The sequence below is a fragment of the Canis lupus genome, chromosome 9, assembly GCF_003254725.2.
Source record: "Canis lupus dingo isolate Sandy chromosome 9, ASM325472v2, whole genome shotgun sequence".
In the NCBI taxonomy this organism is placed as follows: domain Eukaryota; kingdom Metazoa; phylum Chordata; class Mammalia; order Carnivora; family Canidae; genus Canis; species Canis lupus.
Genome location: NC_064251.1, coordinates 1,305,316 through 1,328,021, shown reverse-complemented (window position 1 = coordinate 1,328,021; position 22,706 = coordinate 1,305,316). Strand labels below are relative to the sequence as shown.

Below are 22,706 nucleotides of genomic sequence, written 5' to 3'. Positions count from 1 at the left end.
GTCATTGTGTCACGCTTCCTGTGGGTCAGGAATCTGAGTCAAGGAGTCGCCAGGGCTGCGGGCATCTCCAGGCTCGGTGCTGGTGGGCCCCCTTCCGGCCCCCCTGCACCCTGTGGCTGCCACAGGCCTCTGGGCTCAAGGGGCGGGGGGGGGGGGGGGGGGGGGGGGGGGAGGGTGTGTGTGTGTGTTACATACCAGAGGTCAGGGGTCACCGGGAGCCCCCCCCCCACCTGAGTCCCTCCTGAGGCCATAAGTGCCCTGTCATGCCCGCCACTCTTGTCCCACTGCTGGCCAGCTGGCGGCCCCGGGGGGGTGGGGCGCTGTCCCCCACCTCCACCCACACTCCCCGGCTCCCCGCATGTGACCTGGCCAAGCCACTGGAGAACTACCTCATTCCCTCTCAGCTCAGACCCCTCCTTGCTCCACAACCTTGTCATCACTTCCTCACGGTGACCCCACTCTGGCTTGTCCCCTCCTAGAGCCCGACCCCTGCTCCATGGAGGCCCCCAGACAGACGTGGCCCTGCTGCCCGGCTGGCCAGACGTGCTGGCTGTGGCATCGTCTTACCACCTGAGAGATGTCCCCTTGGAGAGATGCCACCAGCAAGGCAGCGACTTGGCCCCAAAATAGCCTCGAGGACAGTGTGGGCCACCGAGATCCAAGGGTCATTGTTGGAGGCCAGGGTGCCTGGCCTGTGGTTTCCTCAGATTCCGGGCTGGGCCCGGGCGAGGGCCGCTGACCCCGCACAAGGCGGGCACTCGGTAATTGTGTGTCTAATGAATGAGTCGGGTTAGAGTTTCACTGTCCGGACGGAGCCCAGGGTTCAGGCTGTGGCTTGGGTGACAGGGGTGTTGCACTGTGACGTCTGGGCAGCCCTTCCCTGCTGTGCGTGGACCAGCGGCCTGCCCTGGCGAGGTCAGCAGGTGCCCTGGGCCTGCTGCAGCCAGACCCTGGGGACGGGGAGCCAGAGGTCATGGTGCACTGGTGGCCTCCGGACCCTCCGGACCCTCTGAGGCTGTGTGTGAGGCGGTGCCCTGGGGGGCCTGTCCTGTCTGGGCAGCCCAGCAGACGCCCCCTTTCCCCCTCAGGCAGCAGAGCCTTTTCTGTATGCAGTTGCTTGGGGTGGGAATTGAGGGGAGGGGCTCAGTCCTCAGGCTTAGGGACCGTTCCTGGGGTGCATGGGGCCCACGTGGCCGAGCTTGGTGAGGCCACCCACTTGCCCTGGGGTCACATTGGGAGCAGTGCGGGAGCCCAGTCTCCCTGGGCTGGTTTTCTGCCCAGCCCTCCCACCCCGGCCCCTCGCAGGCCCCAGCCTGTGGGGAGTGGGGAGCACGGGGCTGGACACCAAGGTGGCAGGGGGACAGGGGTACGCAGGGGTGCTGCTGGCGTTTCTCTGCGCTGCAAGTTCCTGCTGGCAGCCCCCTGGGCCGGCCTTCAATCGACCCCATTCTGGAGGCCACCCCTCCCGCCTCAGGGCTGCCCCTCTGTGGACCTGTGGGGTGTGTTCCCCCAGCCCCGAAGCTGCTCTTCTTGCCCCTGCACCTCGAGAGTCCCCAGAAACGCCAGAGCGTCACCGCTGGGGGCTGAGATTTCCCTTCCACTCACGCTGAGTGTTTCCAGAGGTTAGAACACCTCCTCTCTGTGCTGGTAGGGGAGCGAGGTTGTCCCTGTCACCGCTGCAGGGCTGCGGGCGCTCCCCACCCCGCTGCCAGCCCTCCCTGCGAGCGCCTCCCTGCTTTTGGCCCCGGGGACTCGGGGTGGGAAGGGGGCGCCAGAAGTTGGGGCTCCTGCAGGTCTCTGCCTGGAGGGCCCGGGGCCCTGGGCTCACCCGTCTGTGGGAGCAGGGTGCGTGGTGGGGAGCAGGCCTGGATCCAGCCTTTCTCCAGGGGCCCCTGGGGGATTTGGTCTCCCTCGGGGCCCTTGGGGGAGTCACGTGGGCCACCCCTGCCCGTCCCCCCTCCCCCCTGCACGGCGATGCCATCTCCTGCAAAATAAACAGCATCTTTCGCTAATGACACCCGCCTTTCCTCCGCCCCCCCCCACTCCCCACCCCCGCCCCCAGCATCATATCTCACGTCCCACAACCTCACATCCCACAGAGCCTTTGCCGGCTTGGCTCTCACGTGCTCGTCGTGACTTCTCTCCGCGTCTCCGCGCCCTGGTGTGTGTGCACGTTTCCCTGGGCTGCTCCTGGCTCCCTGCCCTTCCCGCTGGTCTCTCCTACTTCAAGCCCCCGCACCCCCCCCCGGGCAAACCCCTGGGCTGAGAGGCCCCTCCTGAGCCGGCCCCTTGCCAGGCCCACGGTGGCCACGCGCTGACCACTGAGGCAGGACCAGCTTCCCAGGGCACTTGGGGTCGGGCGGCCACGCGGTGCCTGGCCAGGTGCTAGCGGAGGGCCCTGCGCGGGGGCGGCCTGGGTGCACGTGGAGCCTCGAGAAACAGAATCAGGAAGGGACGTGTTCTCCCGGAGGGGGCGGCACTGGAGCAAGAGTCCCAGTGGCTGGATCGAACCATACCTAAAGGAGTGGGTGGGGAAACGAGGACAGTTGGCACCGGCGTCAGGGACCTATAGAACTTGAGAGGGCCCTCCTGCCCTGCCCGCCTGCCCTCTCTTTCTCAGAGACCGGAGGCTGGTCCACACAGTGACCCGGGCAGATTTCGGGTGCCCTCCTGGCCACCCTCCTGGCCCCGCTCCAGGACGCTGCAGCCGAGCCAGCCCGCCTGGGGGTCCGGCCCATGGTCCCTGGTCCTTCTCAGGCACGAGAAGCTGGCCTGAGGGCGGGCGGCAGCCAGGCGGAGCTCCCCAGCGCATCGTGGTAGCCACCGGACGGAGCACCCCAGGGCCTGCGGCCGCCTCTGCCCTTGCCCAGCAGCCACGGCTCCGCTGGAGCCCACGACGCACACCAGTGCCTCTCCCACCTGGGGGTGGGTGCAGGTGCCTGGGTCAGCCCGCAGCCCTGCTAGGAGTCTGGGACGGGTCTGTCTTCAGATCCCTCCAGCCCACCCAGGCCAGCCCGACCTCCGGGCCTGGTAGCAGGACCCGGGGCAGGATGTGGGATGTCACCTGAGGGAGCTCGCCAGCCTTCCTCACCCTGGGAAGACGAGGTGCCTCTGAGCGCCCCACCCTGGAACTGCCAGCTTCCAGGCAGGGAGAGTCCTGCATTTACTGAGAACGGCAAAGGGGTTGGTGAACCAGCCGAGAGCAAGAGGCCGGCTTCCGTGAGGTTTCATGCCAGCCGAGTGCCAAGGGGACTGCCTCTGTGGCCAGCAGGCGAGGGGCACGGGGCCAGGGGGCTGGGGCCAGGGCAGCTGCAGCACACATGCCCCCTGCTCAGGGCCAGCGCCCAGGTGGGCCCATGGCCGGGGCGGCCGCCAGGTAGGGCTGAGGGTGGCAGGACAGGGAGTAACTATACCTGGGTCTGGGGGTTGTGACTGCCTACCAGGGAGGGATAATCCGATGGGAGGGGAGGGATGAAAGGAAGGAGGGAGGGAGGGATGGGTCCATGGGATGGTGAGCCTGACCCCAGGTGGCCTCCACCAGCACCTGCCTCACCCCTTAGAGCCTCCTCCTGCTGTGCTGACCTTGGAGCCTCTGCCAAGTGCAGGCAGCCATCTCACCTTCATGGGGTGGGGGTGGGGGTGGGAGGAGGAAGATCACACCCCTGGACACCGGTCCAGTGCCAGGCAACGCGGACACGATGGCCAGGCCCACTAGACCCTCCACCCCCGGCCTGGAGCCTTCACTCGGGGCCCATACTGTGCTGGTGTGAGCACGTCACACCAGGCCCCGCGAGCAGGTGTGCTGGGCCCTCTGTGGGAGGCCCGGCGGCTGGGGGCCGAGGGCTGGGCTCGGGAGCCCCAAGTGCAGCGTCTAGACCAGAGCCTCCAGCTCCTCGCACCGACTTCTTTCAAGGTGGCGGGAAGGGAAGGGCCTTGCTTCACCAAGGACACTCTGCCTGTTGGGGGTGTTCAGGGGTGGTTTTGACCGCCCCGGCCACCTCCCCAGCCCACCCCCCAGCCCACCCCCCAGCCCCGCCGCTTGCCTGCCCTCAGGGGGGTTCTGGGGGGGAGGTGCTGGCCGCCTGCCCCGGGGAGGGTGCAGGGAAGGAGGCTGTGTGAAGGGCAGGGGAGCACGGAGGAGAGCTGTGCCCGGACCCTCGACCCCGGCCGGGGCCCTCTGAGTCACTCCCCGCCCCGAGGCCGAGGGCGGCCCCTTTGCCCAGCCAAAGGGCTAAATTTACCCTTTTAATAAGAACCAGACTTATATCCGATTTTCCTTTTCTTTTATTAGTTCTGGGCTGTTGGTGGTTGGGCCTCCCCTGTCATCTTGCCTCCACGTTGGTCGGCTGGGTGGCTCAGCAACCACAGAATTTTCCTATTATGGCCTGAGAACCGCTGCCTTTGGGCCAACCCGGGCTTCTGGAACGTTCTCCTGGGCCATTGGAGAGGGGCTTCCCATGTGACACGCTCATGTTTCTGGGCGGCTGCCCCTCACCCTGGGCTGCTCCACATCCTCGGGCTGGGCCGGCCCGCAGCCTCAACCTCTGCTTCACATCCTTGCCCCCTCGGACTCTCCCCCTCCCTCCTCTCTCCCGGCTCCTGCCTCAGGCTCCTCTTCTGGTCCAGCCACCATCTCAGAGTTGTGCACAGCAGCCGGGATCGCTGGACAGGCCAATGCCTGGGGGCGGCCAGCTTGCAGCCGGAGGGAGGGGACTCCCCCAGGTCCCCACAGTGGGTGTGTGGGTCTTTGAGCCTGCCCTGCAAGGCTGGCCCTGCAGGGGGGCGTCCCAGACCAGAGGGCTCCATGCCGTCCAAGCTGCTTCTCCACCGCAGAGAGGATGGGCTGCCCTTTGGAGGGTGGGCCTGGCCACGGGCCTACCAGCTGTCCCCCAGCAGCCACACGAGTTCTGGGGCCACTTTTAGGTCCAGGTTGCGGGGGACTGAGCAGCTGGCCTGGTCAGGGTCCTGCTCCCCAACAGCCTGGGGGTGTTAGAGCTACAGTGTGGTGTGGACTAGAGGCTAGGGTCCCCTTCCGCCCCAGGCGAGCCTGGCTGTGCCCCCACCTCCCAGGGTGGAGGAGGAAGGAGGTAGGCAGGACCCAGGCAGCTGGTCAGCCCACTGCCCCCTCCCATGTCCCCCGGGGGTCGGGCAGACGGAACCAAAGGCCAGGGTCTGGGCCCGCGAGGGGGCCAGTCTGGCGGGAGTCTGGCCTGGGAAGCAGGCCTTCGAGGGCCCCTCGTGCGTGCTTTGTGCCTCGTGTCCACACCCAGGTGCAGTGCACATCCTCAGAGCCCATGCCTCAGACACGCGGGGTCATCTGTGCCCCGTGCACACACTAGCGGCCGTGCAGCGGCGCTCACACGTGGTCACCCTGCGAGCACGCCCTGTCATCTCATGCCTGGGCCGTAGTGGGGTCCAGCCCTGTCGGGACCGTTCCGGGCGGTCGCTGGGAATCCTCCAGCCCCGTGCACACCCAGAGTGCCCCCTCCCTGGCCCCCTCCCCCCACCCGCTTTCCCGCAGGCTGCCCAGGCCGCAGCATCTCCGTCCCTGCAGGACTAAGGCTGGACGCCAGCTGGACACTGTCCTTCCGCGCTCCCTGTCCCGGATGAGAGGGGTGTGGCTGGGCCCTGCGCTGGGCTGTGGGTCCTTCCTGCCCCCTGTTCTCGACAGCTCCCTGGGGGCCTGGTTCAGCCCCTCGGCACACCTCCTGTCCCTCTGGTGTCCTGGGGGAGACCCAGGGATGGCCCCAGCGTTCGGGTGTCCCCAGCGCCCAGGTGAGCCCTGCAGGCCTGAGCAGGTATGAGCGGGAGGGTGGGAGCTGGAGGATGCAGGGCCCGGGGAGTCCCGTGCCATCGGCAGTCACTGGGCTTCGGGGAGTCAGGGGAGCCCCGGGAGGCTTGCTTCTCAGGAGCAGCCGCAGCCATCCTGGCCATTTCTGCACAACACAGCTCGGCTTCCAGAAGGGAGGGTGCCGTCCCCGTGGCTCACTCAAGACGAAACAAGCGCTGGTTGTGCCCAGCTCTGAGGCCCTCGCCTGCCCGACTTCTGCTCCCTCGGCCCTCGGCCTGGGGTCACAGTGAGCAGCCGGGCTCCTGGGGCCCCCCGCAGGTCTGGCACAGGGGTGGGGCTGGACACAGAAGCACTGCAGGCACCCGGCTGCCCAGGCCACCAGGCCCTCCGAGCTCTGGGTGCGAAGCCGCCAGTCAGTGCCCTGGGCTGGAGGCTCCCCCGGGTGACACCTGTGCTCGGGTGGGAGCAGCCGCAACTCCTGGCGGTGGCAGGTGGCCTGGCCAGAGGGTAGCTGGAGGAAGACGCAGCTGTCCTCGGGCGTGCCCGGCCACGTGGGGCCACCCCAGCCAGGCCCACAGAGCGGCTGCTGTCTGCCTGGGTTTAGCCTCCCAGCACCGAGGCCCCGGGGGCGAAGGCGGGGCTCAGCAGTCACCTGACAATGTCGGGGTGCTCAGGGCCTTGCAGCCCAGCCCCGTCCAGCTGGGGCAGCTGTGAGGGCAGCGGCCAGCCAGGGAGGGCCAGTTTCCCGGTCCGGGTGGTCTGGGCCTCGGGGTGCAGGGTCAGATGGGGCTCGGGGTCGGGGCTGTGCTGAGGAGCTGGGCCGCCAGGGGGTGTCGTGTGCCCCCCCCCCCCCCCCCCCCCCCCCCCCGCCCCGGGCATGCTGGCTTCGGTAGCAGGTTTCTCAGCCAGCCCGGCGCCCGGGCCAGGCCTCCGTGGGGTACAAGGCACAGCCTGGGCGGTGCCGGAGCCGGGACCGGAGCCCTGTGTCTGGGGCGGCAAAGCCTGGGCGGCCGGCGGCCCTGCGCACACCCACTCGGCGGCCAGGCCCCTTTCCTGAACACGGGCCACGTCTGTGACGACAGTGACGGAGAATCCCGGGGCAGCGGCCACCTGGGCACGCATGCTGGGGGGAACAGGGCGGCCTCGGAGTGGATGGGCCTCCTTCAGCCCCAGCTGGCACCCTTGGGACCACAGCGTCCGCACGGGGATGCCCCACGGTGGGCCCCCGGCCGGGACTTCATGAAGGCAATGCGTGAGGTCCGCAGAGCCCCTGGTCTGAGAGGCTGGAGCCCAAGGCTCCGGGGTGAGGGCGCCCAGCCGAGGGCGGGGGTGTCCACCCGAGGACCTCTCTGGCCTTCCCTGCTGCTCGGGGCTCCCACTGTCCCTCCCCGGGCCGGTGACCGCAGCAGTCCGTGGGCAAGGACCTTGCCAAGAGGAAAGAGGCCTTCAGCCCAGTTCCCGGCCAGACTTGGCCGCGAGGCTCCAGCCCTGGCCGGGGCCCAGGCCGCCTCTGCTCACGCTCTGTCTGGGGCTGGCTACTGGTTGGCGGGAGGGGCTGGGGAGGCGGCAGCCAGGTCTGCCCAGGCCCCTGCTGGCCAGGCACGTTGCCATGTCCAGACTCCTTGGAGGTGGAGGTGACAGTGAGAGCCAGCTAGGGGAGGGGAGGCTCCGGGGTCCTCTTCCCTCTCCCGCCACCCGCCACCCTGCCCTGGGACCTCCAGCTGCTTCCAAGCTTCTAGGCCCCGGGTGGGAAGGAAGACATGGAGCCCTTCAGAGCAAGGATTGCAGAGCCCCACCGCACAGGTTCCAGGCCGGGAGGACTGGCCTGCGGGCCAGGGGTGTGGGAGCCCCTGGTGGGACCTAGCACTGCAGACGGGTTTGGGTGGGAGGGGCCCCCTGGGTCTTCGTGAGAGTCTCCGACGGTGGCTCGGGGTGTGCGATGTCTGTGCAGCAGGGAGTGGCAGGTGTCCCCAGCGACCTTTGTCGGGGCCAGTGCACAAATGCCTAGAACACGTGGGTGCTCCCGGGGCAGCGGGGTCTCTGGTGACCTCTGCTTCCTTCCGTGTGTGCAGTTTACAGCGAAGCTGCAGACCTCACGTGTGCATGACAAGGCTCTTGTGTTTTCAACCTGAAGGGGAGGGTGGAGGAGGACCCGGTGGACCAGGCCCTGGGCTGCAGAGCCATGGGGGGCTGGGTTAGGTCAGGTGGGTGTGGGAGGGGTGGCCCCGAAGGTCCCAGGGTGGGGAGGGGCAGGGCTGGGGTTCGGGTCCCTTCCTCGGCCCCGAGAAACCAGCTGAGGGGCCCCCTGAGGGTTCCCTCAATCTGAGAGAGGCTGTGTAGACAGGGGCAAGATAGACCCAGGCTCGGGGGCAGAGGGGGTGTCCCCTGCTCTCTGGAGCCATGACGAGGGGCCGCTGAGCCCAGGTTCCCCCCACCTGTGCAGTGGGACCTCCTCCTGGGATAGTGTCAGAACAGGGCACCCATGATGTCCCGGGACCTCCCCGACCTGATTTCGGCGTAGGGGCCGGGGCGGTGGGTCTTCAGAGGCCACCTGCCGGCCACGGCAGCACCCAGGCTGGGGACACCCTGTGTGGGCGGGACCCACCTCCGAGCATCCTCCAAGCCTTGCTCCCCGGCCCCAGGGACTCCCAGCTGCACTTCCTGCCCAGCCCGGGCCTGGCCAGCCGCCTGCCCCCGCCGTGTGGGAGAGCTCAAGGTGCAGGCTTCTCAGGCTGGGCTCCTGGAGAAATCCTTTATCCAGACCCGACTTTTGGACCCGGTTGCTTCCCACTGTCCCGGGAGGAGCAGGGTGGGCGGGACTTCCCTGGGAGGGTGCGGGGGTGGGAGGCCCTGGGAGACTAGGGGCTGCCTGGGCGAGGCAGGAAGAGGCCTGCTCATCCCCCAGGCATGGCCCCCCCAGGGTCCCCGGAGCCCGGCAGGGGCTGCCTGCCCCCTCCTGCCCCTCCACCCCAGCCCCTGGAGGCCTACACTTCCCTTCCCAGCCCAGAGTCCCCTCCCCTGGCTGGACGCCTGTGGTCTGGCCACGGCCCATGGCAGTCCCAGCCCTGCGGTCCGGGAAGTCCCTGGCTCCTGGGCACCTTCGTCCCCTGCCTCCCGGTCCTCTCAGGGTCCCCTTGCAGCCTGACACCCGCCACGGAGGTCAGCACGCAGCCTGGTCCCCCGCCAGCGCTCTCAGACCTGCCTCTGTGGCCGGCGCCCAGGAAAGGCCCCTTTCCTGAGTAGGTCCCATCGTTGCTCATGGGAGGGGCGGGAGGCCGCCAGGGTGCCCCCCCCCCCCGGGGCCGCCCCTCCCTTGCCCCTGCGCTGGGCCCTGCCTCCTCTGTGCTGAGTCACCCCGAGTCTGGGAAGCTCCCAGGGCCACGCCAGGCTGGATGAGGAATCACAAATTCACAAATTCCCCCTGCCTCCCGGGCTGGGAAACAGCTGCCCTGACTCACCTTGGGCAGGGCCTACAGCCTCCGGGCCCCCAGCGCCCCTTCGAACCCCACGGGGCCCCTACATGCAGCCCAGTGGGGTGGTGAGCCCCCAGGCCCGGCTCTCCATCCCCCGGGATGGTCCCAGGCCAGGCTCGCTGCCGGGGAACGGAGGTGACAAGGCGCTGCCAGGGTGGGGGCCACGCAGGATGGCCCTCAGGCACCCAGCGGGCAGCAGGGGCCGCTCCTGGAAGAGCATCTGTGTGCACAGACGCCCGGTCGGTGTGGAAATCCAGGGAGGCTCGCTCAGCCTGGCCTTGGCCGCTAGATTTGGGGAGGGAGGGGCACGGAGGGGGCACGGCAGCGCAGGGTGCAGGTGGCCATAGCCGTGCAGGCCTCGAAGGCTGGCGGCCCCGGAGGTGCAGAGGGTCCTGGCAGGCGGGTGACCGTGGGTGTGCCGCCCGCCGGCCGGACCCTGACCCTGAGAGACCCCGGGGGCTGTGAGAAGCGTGTCCCCAGCCCTCCGCAGGCTCTTCTTCCTCTTCGCCGCCGTTTGTTTCCATGTCGCTCACCTGGGGCAGGGCTCATAAGTCAACTGGGGGGAAGTGGGGAGAAAGTCAAGGACCCCACTGTGGGGTGAGGCCAGTCACCCCGGTGCTGCCCGGGAGCTGGGGAGCCCCCGGGGCTGGGGCAGGGCCTCCGCCGACGCTGGAGCTCCCTGGGAGGTGTGGGCAGAGGCGTCTGGCAGGTGTGCTGGTGGCGGGGGAACCTCAGCCGGGGAGGGTCGGGGGCTCTGCCCCTGAGGAGGCCCACCCACACCGCAGCGTGCCCCCCACGGGCACAGGGCTTGGCATCTGGCTGCAGGGGTGGAGTGGGGACAGGGACGTGGTGGTGGCAGCAGTGCAAACAGTAACGGGGGCACGGGACCCTGAGGGCATCTGGGGGCCCGGGGGGTATTGGAAGGCCACAGCCCTGGAGCCCAGGGCTCCAGAAGGAGCATTCAGAACGAGGCTCCTGGTGAGGTTGCCCTGCTCAGACTCACTCTCGCCCCCCTGCCCCGTGTCCACAGCCGGCAGCCGCCTGATGGGAAACTCTGCGGCCTCCTCTTTCATGGGCAGCTTTCTCACCGGCAGCCTGGGCTCGGCGGCCCCCGCGCACCCCAGCGGCCCCGCCCCGGCCCCCTCGGAGCAGGCCTACCGCAGCTCCCACCCTGCCACCTCCCAGATCTGGTTCTCTCACTCCCATGAAGGTAAGTCCAGGGCCGGGGGTGAGCAGAGGGGGCTCCCCTGCTGTGGCCTGCCCAGGAAGCCCCCACGGGGGAGGTGGTAATTGGTTGGAAACGGAGGGCGGGCCCCGCCAGGCAGTGGTCCCAGCCAGATGTGCACACAGATGGGCAGAGAGGGAGAGGAGGAGGAGGGGCCCAGAGGGCTCTGGGGGGGCCAGGGAAATGTGGAGCCCAGCTGGGCGGGCGGGGGCCGGGCTGCACCCTCTGCCTGGGGCTGCACCCACCTCCCCAGACTCGGAGAGGTGTGGGTTCCAGATGTGCCCGCTGGGAGGGAGGGGCGGGGAGGGCAGAGCTGTCAACAGGCTCCCGCTGCCACCTCGGGGGCCTGGCCTCCCTGTGGAATGGAGTCCTGTGCGCACAGGGCGCGCGGCCAGCAGGGAGGCCCCTGGGGGCCCCTTGGGGACTCTGGGGCTCCCCGCAGCTCCCAGCGCCCTGTTGTCTGTCCAGCCCCGCGGTGCTGTGACGTGGGTGGCAGCTCACGCCCGAGGTCACTGGGATCCATGCGGCTTGGGAAGGGTTAAGCCCGGCGGCGCTGGCTGGCACGCGGAGAGGTAATTGCACTTGGCAGCGGGCACAGAGGGCTCTCCGCTCCTGGCACCAGCGCCGCCGTAACTCAGTGACTGCTGGGCGGCAAGCACCGCGTTTGCAGAGCGAGCACCCACACACTGCGCCCGCCGCCCGCGTTCCAGGCAGGGAGATTAGCGCCCGGCGCTACCGGAGAGCCAGAGAAACCTCTTTGTGCAACAAGAAAGGGGCTGTTTTCCAAACAGGACAGGTGACAAGTGAGGGACAGTTGTTAAAATAATCTGGGCTTTAAGCGCTGTGCAGAGTGCACATGTTGGGCAGGCGATAAGGAGCAGCTCTCTTTCCTGGTGGCGGGGCAGCCAGGCGGGCAGAGCGGGGTCCCCGTCCCAGACTCGCCCTCGCGGCCGGCCCCCTGCCCTCTGCACTCTGAGGGCCCCCCAGGGGAGGGCTGGTGCACATGCGGCTGGGCCCTGGCTGTGCCTTCGCTGGCGCCTGCGGTGCGCCCCGTGCACCGTGCACCTCTCCCCCCAGCCCCTCCAGCCCGCCCGCCCTCCATGTCTGCAAGGCAAGCTCCCAGCCCTGGCAGGAGCATCTGGGAAGGATGTCTGTGGGAGGGAGGAGGGTGGCCGAGCGTGGGGGAGCAGGGGGGAGGCCTGCAGCAGCCGCCCAGGACCACCTCAAAATAACCAAGTAACGGAATAACGGCCCCTGCCCCACCCCGGCCTGGCCACAGGTGCACGGGCGCACCCAGGTTGGCTGACTTAGTTTCCCCTCCGTGCAGTGGTGGCTGGGCGGGAGCGGGAGCAGCTCTGTGTCAGGACGCGCACGGCTCCTTCTGGCCCACCCTGGGGGACCCCGCCAGCGCGGAGGGCGGTTTGTGGGCAGCACCACCTGCCCCGGGGCCCAGGGAGAGGGTGGCCCTGTCCTGCCCCTCTGGGGGCTGCGGGGAGGGCGGGTGGGAGGCAGCCGGCAGACTGCGCCCTCAACGGCCTCCCGCCACTCACTTCCCCTGAGCCAACGGCTGCTTCGGCCAAGAGGCTTGTCGCCTTTGGGGCACCAGCAGCCGAGCAAGCGGCAGCCCCAGGGGAGCCCCCCGCAGGGCAGGGGTGGGGGGCTCCGGGGCTTGGGCGGGCCTCTGCCCTGCATCCTACGGGGCAGCCTGAGTGGGACGAGGGTTAGTGCCAGGCCTCGCCAAGGACGTCCCTCCTTCTTGGGCCAGCCCTGAGGCCGAGCGGTCATCGGTCCACCCACCCGGCCCCAAAACACCGCTTGCACTGCCTCGGGCTGGACTCACCTGCGGCCCGGCGTGGGGAGGCTCCGTGGGCCAGCTCAGGGGGACCCGGGGGGACGCAGGGGGACAAGGGACAGAGGGAAACAGGATGTGGCCTCTTACCCCCCCCACCGGCCAGCCTCCAGGGCACAGGGCCTGGGGGGAGCAGGGCCCACCCGAGGGTAGCTGGGGCGGGGGACCAGGGGGCCGTCCGGGCTGGTGCCTCGGTTTACCCGTCACCGCATCCCCCGTGTGCCTTCCACTCGGCCGCCCCGCCTCGGGATCTCCTTCCTGCGGGGGTTCCCCTGCCCGCCGCCCGCCGGCTGCAGCCTCGCCCCCCGACAGGCCACGTGGTGCCGGCTGCGCGCCGGAGCTGGAGCGGAAAGGCCGGCGGGCGGGCGGGGCCGGAGCGAGTGGCAGCGCTCGCTGGCTGGCTGCCCTGGCAGCGTGCCTGGCTGCTAGTTTGACTGGGTGCCAGCTGGCTCCCCGCGTGCCGGGGCCTGTTTCTCTGCCGTGTGTGTTCGGAGAGAAGGGGGGTGAGGCGGGCGGGGGGCACGCGACACGGCCGGAGAGCGGGGGCCGCAGGCACGGTGGGCTGCCTGGGCGGGCCGCCTACGGGCTGGCTCCCACCCTCCGCCCCTCCTCCCACCGCCCCGGGCCGCCGGGTGCCAGGTGCCCCCCCTGACCTGCGGCGGGCCAGGTGGCTGGAGCCCCGTGGGGAGGGCAGGGAGGCCGGGCGGGCAGCGTGGGGGGGGGGCCCAGGCGGCGACCCCCCGGTGCCAGGCGGGACTCGCCCCGGCCCGTGGTGCGCCCAGCTCGGCATCTGGGGGGCAGCTGCCGGAGCAAGGGTCCAGGCTCGCTGCCTCCCTGGCGGAGCTGCTGGGGTACAGGGGAGCATCCGCGGAGCCGGAGGAGCCGCCCCGGAACATCTGGCCTGGGGCAGGGACCGAGAGTGCAGCCCCAGACTCCCGGCCTCCTCGCCCGCCCAAGTGAAGGGTCCTGCCCGCAGCTGGACGTTCCCCGCTGAGGCTGAGGGTGGGAGTGGGCAGCGGAACTGGCCCAGGCAGGGGTGAGCCGGTGTCCAGCCTGCCTGCCCTGGGTGGGTCGGAGCAGGGGCAGGGGCTGGGGGGGCACAGCACAGCTGGTCCCATTGTCATCGAGCCTGGCCCCTCTCTGCCCGCCCCACCCCCAGCTGCCGGCTGGGGCTGGGACCACCCACAGGGCCAGTGAAAGGGGATTCTGTTCCTGGGGGCTCAGCTGGGGAGGGGTGGGCCCGGCCGCTGTGCACCGCGGGCTCCTTGCGCTCTGTCGTGCCACCTGAAGGGGGCGCCTCCGGGGCAGCAGCGCCCGCGGCATCCCCGGCCTGGGGCCCCCGCGGGCATCGGCTGCTTCTCCATCCGGGCCAGGCCAGCCCCGGTGCTCCCTGCTGCGCCCAGCACCCTCAGCTTCCCCACATGCTGCCTCTCTGCCCCCTCGGTCCCCCCTCGGGGACTTCTGGGAGGGAGCCAGAGGCTGTGGGAGGGACAGCACCCGCCGCCTCCCAGCCCTCCAAGGCCATCCTGCCTCCTGCAGCGTCGTGGTCCAGAACTGTCTAGAGGAGCTGTCGGAGGTGGGTCTCTGCCCTGGACCCCCGGACCCCCCCAGGCCCAGTCAGCTCCACCCCCTCTCTCCTGCCTCAGTGTCCCCCGCAGCTCAGACCTTCTGGGACTCTGCCCCTACCACTGCTGGTGATGGCCGTCCTGGTGCCCCCGCCCTGAGCCGGGCATAGATGCCTGCCCTGCCTCCCTGACCCCTGCCCGTGCCGGAAGGAAGGGGGTGGCTCGTGGGGACAGCTGGCCGCTCTGAGATCTGCCGAGGGTCCCGTGTGGGGAGGATCCCGACACAGACATCAGGGCTGCCTTGCCGGGTAGGCCGCATGTGGCCAGCAGAAGGCCGTCTCCTGGGGATCCCGGCTCCCTCCAGACCCTCCTTGGGCCTTCCCTGACCCCTCCCCTCCTGGCGCCCGCAGCCACTGGCTGCCTTGGCCCACCCTCCCACCAGGGTCCCAGTCTGCAGTGTCCCCTGCCCTGCTGTTGGGCCTGACCCTCCTGCGCCTTCGCCTGGTCGCTGGGGCGCAGGTCCCAGCCAGATGGCTGTGAGGCAGGTCCCCGGGCGGAGTGGGGGGCTCTACCCGGCCCTGGCTCATTCCTGAGGCCACGGCTGCCCTGAGGCCAGGACGCCCGGGCCAGTCACTGGCTTGAGGTCAGGCCGGGGACAGACCTGTGGTGCCCAGACCTGGGGCATTTCGTCCTGGCCCAGGGATGGCACCTGCCTTGTCTACCTGTCTGAGTGGCACCAGGGTACTGGGCGGCTCTTCACCCCGTTTCATAGGGCAGAGGAAGGGTGGCTTCCATTCCAGAGCTCCTGACCGGGAGGCTGTCCACTCCTCCCCTTCCAGCTGCCCCAGGACGCGTCCCTGAAACCCTGTCTCCCTCCACCTCCCTCGTGTCGGGGGGAGGTACCCCCTTTCCAGCTCTTGCTGGTCCCCGTGCCAGACCATCAGCCAGGCTCTTGGTCGGTGTTGGGGCCCCCTTGGCACCCAGGCCGGGGTGCCCGCAGCAAGGCCTCTGCCCGCACCCAGGTGGCCGTGGGGAGTCAGGGCCGTGCTGGCCCAGGCCCAAAGCCCTACACCTTGTGAGGTCATCTGCAGGGCTCGGGAGCCGTGGCAGCTTGGCCTCACCAGCACCCCTCGCAGCCTTGCTTACTCTGTGTGCCCGCCGCCCTTACAGAAGAGCCCCCGACCCTGTGTGACACGGTTGGAGCGCTGCCTCCTGGCCAGCAGGTGCCGGGCGGGGGCCTCCTTGAGCACGGCCACTCCCCGCTGGCCTGTCCCCCGGAGCAGCTGCCCACTGCTCCAGGGCCCTTGGTGCCGTCCTGGGCTGACGTCTGCAGCGGGAGCGAGTCTGGGCCAGGGAGAGGTCCCTGTGTCACCTCCCAGGCCCGTCTGCAGCCCGGCTTGTGACCCCAGAGCCCCAGGATTGCCCAGGCCCAATGACCAGCAGGTGGCGGCCCCTGGCACAGAGCTTCCTAGTAGCCACAGGTGCGCTGTGGGATGTCAGTGAAGGTCTTGGGGGTCACGCTGGTTTGCCCCCCAGCTCTCAGCTCTGAGGTTCTATTGCCTTTCCCGGCAAGAGGCCTGCGGCTTCTGCGTTCTGGGCAGCCCGGGCCTCACTCCTCCCCGCGAGCGCGTGCCAGGAGTCCGGGACTGTCCACGAGGTGCCTGGACCCCCTGGCCGGAGCCTGGCCCCATCCCCCGGGCCTCAGCCCTGCTCTGCGCCTGCGCCCTGGGCGGTGGGGGCGGCATGTGTGCATGGGGCATCGTGACCCACGGCTTGGCAGGTGCACTGAAAGGGCCACCATGTGCCCAGCTGCAGGAGGCTGAAGCGAGGGCACCCCCTCCCACAGGAGGGCTCACTCGGCTCCCCCCAGCGCTCGGGGGCGGTCCTGGGAGCTGCCTGAAAGCCCAGCCTGGACACCCGGGGTCTAACCACCAGGTGTGAGGGGCCTACGGACAGGGCCAGGGAGGACACGGGGAGGGGGCTGGGGCCAAGGAGGCTCCCGGCGGAGGCTAGCCCAGGGATGCGCAGGTCCTGCCCGCCGGCCGCCCGGCCCTCCCCTTCCCGGGGCAGACGTGATTAGTCAGTCACGCAGGGCTGCACGGGGACGCAGCCCCAGGACCTCTCCTAACCCAGCACCCGGTGGTCACTACCACTGAGTAGACTCGTGTGTCACAGTGACCCCCCTGACCTCCTGGCAGGGGCTTCACGCAGGAGAGCCAGGGGCGGGGGCCATTGGTCCAGGGCCGCTCCTCCTAGGGGCCTCCGTGGGTCATCGTGGGACCCGTCAGGGCCAGCAGGCGTGGGGGGGCCTGCGGGGGCTCCGTCTGGAGGGTCTGACCCTTGCTGAAGCCCCAAGACTGGGCCTGGCCCCGAGGACACGGGGCCTTGATTGGTCAGACGGGCCGTCGGGCCGTCGAGGTCCTCAGAGCCTGCCCCCTGTGCCCCGCCGGCCCTGTGGCCACGCAGTGGAGAGCTGCTTCGGGGAGCGGTGCTGGGATGGAGCCTCCAGAAGCGCTCACCGAGCGCCGTGGGCTGTGGGCCTGGGCTGGGGTCCTCTGGCTGGGCACTCCCCACCCCCAGCCCTGGGCTCCTGAGAGCCCCAGGACAGTGCCCAGCGCCCCCCAGGAGGGTGGTCCCTGGGAGGGTCTGGCCCGGGGCGGTGGGGGAGTACGGCAGGGAGACCCGGAGCGGGGAGGTGCCGCGGGCTGGGTGGAGGGCACACATGGGGTGCAGGGGGCCCCGAGTGGCTGCGGGCCCGCCCCTCCTTCCTCTGTGGCTGGGAGGCTTGCAGCAGGACCCTTGCAGGCACCCACGTCCTCACTGCAGTGTCGGGAGAAGCCCCTCCCTCCAATGCGCCCGTCTTCGAGGCTATGTCCCCTGTAGGGTGCCCCTGCCTTTCTTCCTGTCCCCCCTGTCCCCTGGCTGGGCAGGGCTGCCCACTGCCTCGTCTCCTGCTGCCCACATTCCCACCTGCACCCCTGACCTTCCCGGGCAGCCAGCACAGGCCCAGAGGATGCCAGGAGGGGTTGCTCTGTGTGGTCAGCTTGCTGCCCAGCGGCCCAGGGACCCGGTGGTGCTGCTCCTGCCCAGCCCCTGACTGTTCATCCCAGCCATCGGGTGATGGCGTAGACCCTTTGTCCCCTCTTGTCACTTATGTCATGGGATTAGCCTGAGTCTCCTGGCAACTCACAGGGTGTCCACGGTGAAATGTCCACTGAGGCCCGGGGCCCCTCTTCGCAGCTGGGCCAGGCCCTCTGGGGCCGTCAGGGCAGCGGGAGCCCAGGGACAGCCTAGCCTCCCCACCGTTGGCCGTTGCTTTACGCACACTTGCCACCTGTCACTTCGGGCGGGCACAGTAACCTCCAGGGTCTGGGGAGGGGCTCTGGGCCCGGGTCCCTGGGTGTCCAGCTGCCCCCCGCCACGGCTCCAGCCCCACAGCCACCACGCCATCGCCCCTCGAGCACCCGGCCTCGGGTCCTGGCCCTGGCAGCCCTGGCTCAGAACAGCTGCTGCGGTTCGTAAAATCATTTTTTATTCAGTTCAGAGAGGAAGGGATCTTTTTGTGTCTGGGTGGGGAGGCCCCCCATCCCCTTCCTCCCCCACCCCGGCCCATGCCCTTTCTGCTGCTTCCTTCTCATCTGTCCCCAGCTTCCTCCCCTCAGCCCGTATTCCTGTCTGAGGTCTCCGAGGGTGGGGCCTCGGGTTGGGCAGGGGCCCCCTGCGCCCCCAGCAGACCCAGGCCACCATCACAGGTTCAGGAACAGGACAGGGACACGCCGAGCCGGCACCCTGACACTGCCCCCCCGACCCGGCCGGGTGCTGAAGGCCTAACCCCCAAGGGGGCGGGTGGGCGGCGGGCCCGGACCTCCCGAGGGGTCACGGCAGGAGGGGGGCGTCCACGCCCGGGAAACGGGTTCTGGGAAGGAGGAATTTACAGACTTCTGTTTACCAAAACGAGGCCCCGTAAAACATTTAACAGCAGCCAATTAAAAGGGGACAGCTGTGGCGGTTTAGCCCCCCCAGCACACACAGGCCTCGGCCCCCCCACCCGGCGGCTCCCGGCCCCGTCCGGCTCTCAGCTTTTGTCAAGTCTTCCAGGAGCTGAGTTTAATCTAGGCAGCAGCTGTTCCAGATGCGTCTCCGCACACAAACCAGGCCAGTTGGCCAGGCTCTGCGGACCCAGCCCTGCCCTCAGCAGGAGGGGCTGCAGGGGGACGGGCCGGGTGGTGCCTGGCACCTTTCCCGAGCCCTCCGAGCCCTCCGAGGTGCCCGGGGATGTGAGCCCTGCACGGGGAGGCATCTCGGGCCCTCTGGGGCCCCCACATGGGGTTCCTAGGAGCCCGTGGGACCCGGGACACGTCCTGCGTTGCTCACCTCTCGGGGAGGGACTCGCTGCTTCACCGCCCACCCGCTGGGCCAGGGAACATCAGACGGCATCCTAGGGTCTGAATGGCAGCCTGCTCCTGAGGGACCCCGGGGTGCCCCCCGCTCGCCGCTGAGGCCGCGTGCCAAGCTTTGCCCCCGTAGCTCCGTTCTTGACCTCTGAGCTGAGTTCCCCATGGTGGTTCCCCCCTTAGCCTCCCCGGCCCCTGATGCTTCCAGTGGGCTCCAGGCTCCCCCACGCACCTGCAGCCGCCCCCCAGCGCTGAGAGCGAGCCCAGGCCCCACCGCTCCACCCCACCCACGGGCCGCCTCGGCGTCCAGGCAGGCCAGTCTCAGGCCATGAGCCAACACCCCAGGCCCTCGGAGGACGGGAGGGGGGGACGGGGGGGGGCGGGGGGCAGGCCCGACCTGTGGTGCTGACCCTGCCCCTTCTGCAGCACCGTTCCCCTTGGGATGCTCACCAGCTCACAGGAATGTTTGCTTCTGTCGTAAACGGAGTGTGCAGAACGGTTACTGAGCAGGATGGAACGGAGCTCTCTGCTTCAGGGCTTGTCAGGACCCCGCTGTGACCCCCTGCGAGGGGGTGCTTGTGCCCCTGCCCCCCGGCCTGTGGCTCCCGGCTCGGCTGTGACAGGCCCTCCCACGCTGGCCTTGGGACTGGGCCTGGCCTCGCTCCCCTCCCAGGACTGCTGTGCGGGGCCCTGCACGAGCGCCTCCCTGTCCCCGTCCCTGTGGCCGCCGCTCCCTGGGGAAACCCCTGGATTGCTGCTCCCTCTTCACAGCCAAGGCCGCCCAGAAGGATGGGAGGCTGCGCCCAGGGGCCGGTCGCTCTTGGGACAGTCGTGGGGCCCCCAAGAGAAACTCCTACAGAGCCCGTTCTCCGTGGAGAGAAAGTTGAGGGCATTAGCTCAACGCACGCGTCTTGCAGTGAGACTGCGTCCTGCCCGCCACAGCCCCGCTGGCTCCCCGGCTGCCCCGGCTCTGGGTGCCACCTCCTGCCCTCCCTGCGGGGCCGGGTCGGAAGGACCAGCACGAAGGGCCTCCTTCAGGTGGCTGGGGGCCCTGCGGCCGGCCCGGACGCCGTGTGTCCATCCCTTCTGGGGCAGCGTGTGTGTCCCAGGTGGCTGGCGTCCCTGTGTTGGGCAGGGCCAGGCCCCCAGAGGGACAGAGAAGGGCTGGCCTGGCATGACTCAGAGGCTCCAGGGAGGGTCTCGGGCCGGGGGCCAGCTCGCCCTGCAGATCTCAGGCACCGAGGAGGCCCGGCCAGTGCGGAGCCACGCCGCCTGCAGCCTCCAGCAGGACGGGGCTGCCCAGTCACCCGGGTGCCTGCTGGGTGATGCAGTCCAGGGTGGCATCTGGCCCCGGCTGTCCTGGCTGGGGTGGAGCCCATGCCGCCAGGGCCTCTGTCCAGCGTGTGCGTCTGCGACGTCCCCATCCTCCCAGAGCCGCTTTGTTGCCCTGCCTTGGAGCTCCCGCGCCGAGTGCTGCTGGGGGGACCACAGGCCCCCTCCTCCATCCTCCGTCCTCCCCTCTCCCAGCCCATCAGCAATTCAATTTGTGCCGCACCAGAGGGATGGTGTTAGTCGAGTCAGAGTTAATATGATGTATTGATGGGTTCCCACCGGCGGGCTGCACACCAGGCTCTGCGGGGCATCGCTCCGGGGCCGCCCGCTGCGTCCCACCTCCCCGGGGTCTGGGCGGCTGTGGGCCTGGGCCTCAGAGGTGCCTCTGCAGCCAGTCCCCTTGCTTCCCCAGCTCCAGGGTACCCCAGATTTTCGGGGAGTCTGGCATCCACCTTTCTACCCATGAGCCACTTGGATCACCATGGAAACAGCAATGTTCTCTATGGGCAACATCGTTTCTATGGAACCCAAAAAGGCAAGTGCTGGCTTGGGGCTGCGCTGGGGTCTGGGGCGCAGGGGCATCCTGGAGGGTGGGGCTGGGCAGGGCGGGGTGCTTCGGGGGCGCTGCGTCATGGCAGCCAGCCTGGGCAGGCCTCCCCGCGGGTCTCAGGTCACAGCAGGGTAGGGACTGGGGGAGACTGAGCCTGCTTCTCAGGCTCTAGGAGGACGGAAACTCCCAGCACGTGGCCAAGAGGCAGGTTATGTGCTGGGGCCAGGTGAGCACGCCGAAGACACAGCCACGCTGCTTGGACCTCTCCGGCGGCAGCGGAAGCACCTCCAGTAACCGCGGCCCCGAGAGGTGGCGCCCAGCTCCCCCAGTGCCTAGCCTTGCCCCGCACACCTGACTGCTGTCCCCGACTGCCTGGGCAGCTCCGAGGGAAGATGCCGCCGGGCAGGGGTCGGGGAGGCCCCCACTGCACCTCGGGGCTTCAGGTCAGACAGGGCTGCAGGCGGCGTGGGGGCAGCGATGTGTCCCGGCGGACAGGGCCTCCAGGAGGTGTCCTCGGAGAAGGGTGCTGAGGTCATTTGCTCGAGAGAAGCAGGGATGAAGATGTATGCACGTGCGTGCTCTCTCGTGCACACTCTCTCGTGCAGAGGCCCAGCCTCCGGGGCGTGGAGCCCATCCAGGAGCCCAGGGGGTGCAGCCGCCTGGAGATGGGACAGGCGCGGGGAGTTCCTGGAGGCCTTAGTACCCGCCCCCCCTTCTCACCGACCTTTCCTGGGTGGAGCGACATCTCATTTGGGTTTTAGAAAGGTCTCTCTGGGGTGGCTCCTGGGAGACGGGCAGGGAGGCTGTTGGGAGGGGGACTGAATTGGGACACGGGGCCCCATGGAGAGTGTGGAGGGGACACGAGGGTCGAGAGGTCCCAGATGACCTGCACCCGAGGCCAGGCTGTGGGAGGGGACACACCATCCAGACACACCTGGTGGGGGTCAGGGCCAGGGGGCACGGAGCTGCCCTGGGTGAGGAGGGTCGTGAGGGCAGACGCAGCTCAGGGGAGCCCCAAGGAGCCCTGAGGCAGAGACTCTCTGTGGGGGCAGAGGGGGAGCCCACAAAGCACCCGCGGGGCTTGGGCCGTGGACAGGACACTAGGCAGGGCTTCGGGAGGTAGTGGTCAGATCAGAGGGGTCTCCAGGAAGGAGGGGGACCCCAGCGAGGCGGTTTTGGGGGTGAGCCGACGACCAGCACGTCCTCCAGCCCTCTCTCCCAACCAGCCTGCCCCCCTGCTGTGTCTTGCACCCCTGGGCCTGGTCGGGCAGCCGAGAGCCCTGGCCTTGACCCAGCCCAGGACCGGCGCCCGGGCCGCTGCCGACAGGACTGCGCCTGCGGCTGAGAAGCCCCCCGCCCCCCTGCTGCCCAGCGGACAGCCGCCCCCAGGCCACAGGCTGAGCCCCCCCAAACGCCCGCGCATGCAGCCGCTCTGACAGCGTTTGTCAGGGGTGAGAACCCAACCGGGTGAAGCAGCAACGGAGCCCGCCTGCAGCCGGGGGGCTGGGGGTCACTGGCGGCCTTGTAGTTCCGTGTTGCGGTGGGGTCCCATCCAAGAACATTTGGGTTTCGGAAACCCAGCTAATTAGGGTTCACCCAGGATCCCCTCTTCCCCCTTGTTTTAATTAGCAGGAAATTGATGAGGAACTTACGCGGCTGAGGACGGTTTTACAAGTTCCAAATGTTCCTTTGTTCCCCGCCGCGTGCCCCTCTGGGCTCCAGGCCCTCACGCAGCCCGTCTGCCACCCCAGCTGGGCGTCGGGGGGTGGCCCCCAGGGCCCCAGACACGGGAACCCCGCCCTAGCTTTGGGAGCAGTGGGCGTCCCGGGGCCGTCCGGAGAAGGGCTTGCCCCAGGCTGGGCCCATCTGGGGAAGCTGGGGGTACACCCACCACCCACCCGCTGGGAGGGGCCCAGAGCTTCAGGGACGTGGGGAGCCGATGGGCTCGGCATAGGGGCTGCCCACTGGGGCCGCTTCCTCTTGCTTCTCTGTGCCGCCGTCGCTGGAGCCCCAGCCCGAGGGCCCCATTACCACGCAGGGCAGCTGGGGGCCTCCGTGGGGCCTCCACACCCACCCATCCTCAGGCGTGGCTCACTGTCTCCTGAGGTTGTCTCAGCACTTCCCGGGGCCTGGTCAGGTGCGGCCCTCAGCGCCTGGCCCCCATCACCGGGCTCTCCCGCAGCGCCCCGGGTATCACGGTGTCTGGCCGCACATCGTGGGCGCCACCGCCCGCTTTGCCAGCCAGCATCCTGCCCCGCGTGGCGGGGGGCCGGGGTGGGGGAGAGGACTCACTGCCCCAGACCTCCAGCTCCCGTGCTGGTCAGTGCACGCGGCCACCTGTCCCGCCTGCCCTCCCCCAACCACCGAGGCGCAGGGCGGGGGCTCCCCTGGGAGCTGCACACAGTCAGAACTTTCCGGGGGGGGGGGCGATGACTTAATGTCTACTGGGCGCGGAGCTTCCGTTGGAACGATGCTAGAGTTCTGGGGACGGGTGGTGTTGGGGTTGCACGGTGGGATGTGAGCCAGG

The 22,706-nt window shown here is 69.4% G+C and overlaps 1 protein-coding gene across 5 annotated transcripts in view; it reads left to right on the top strand.

Moving 5' to 3' along the window:
* BAHCC1 (BAH domain and coiled-coil containing 1) overlaps nt 1–22,706 on the top strand; it is a 318,708-nt gene that overhangs the window by 274,399 nt on the left and 21,603 nt on the right. Inside the window, exons 2-3 of one of the 5 annotated variants that reach the window (XM_049114518.1) lie at nt 10,295–10,474; nt 20,042–20,164. The exons of the other annotated variants lie outside the window; for them this stretch is intronic. Of the exons in view, the coding sequence (XP_048970475.1) occupies nt 10,295–10,474; nt 20,042–20,164 (303 nt within the window). The remainder of the gene's footprint in view (nt 1–10,294; nt 10,475–20,041; nt 20,165–22,706) is intronic. 5 annotated transcript variants of the gene reach the window in all.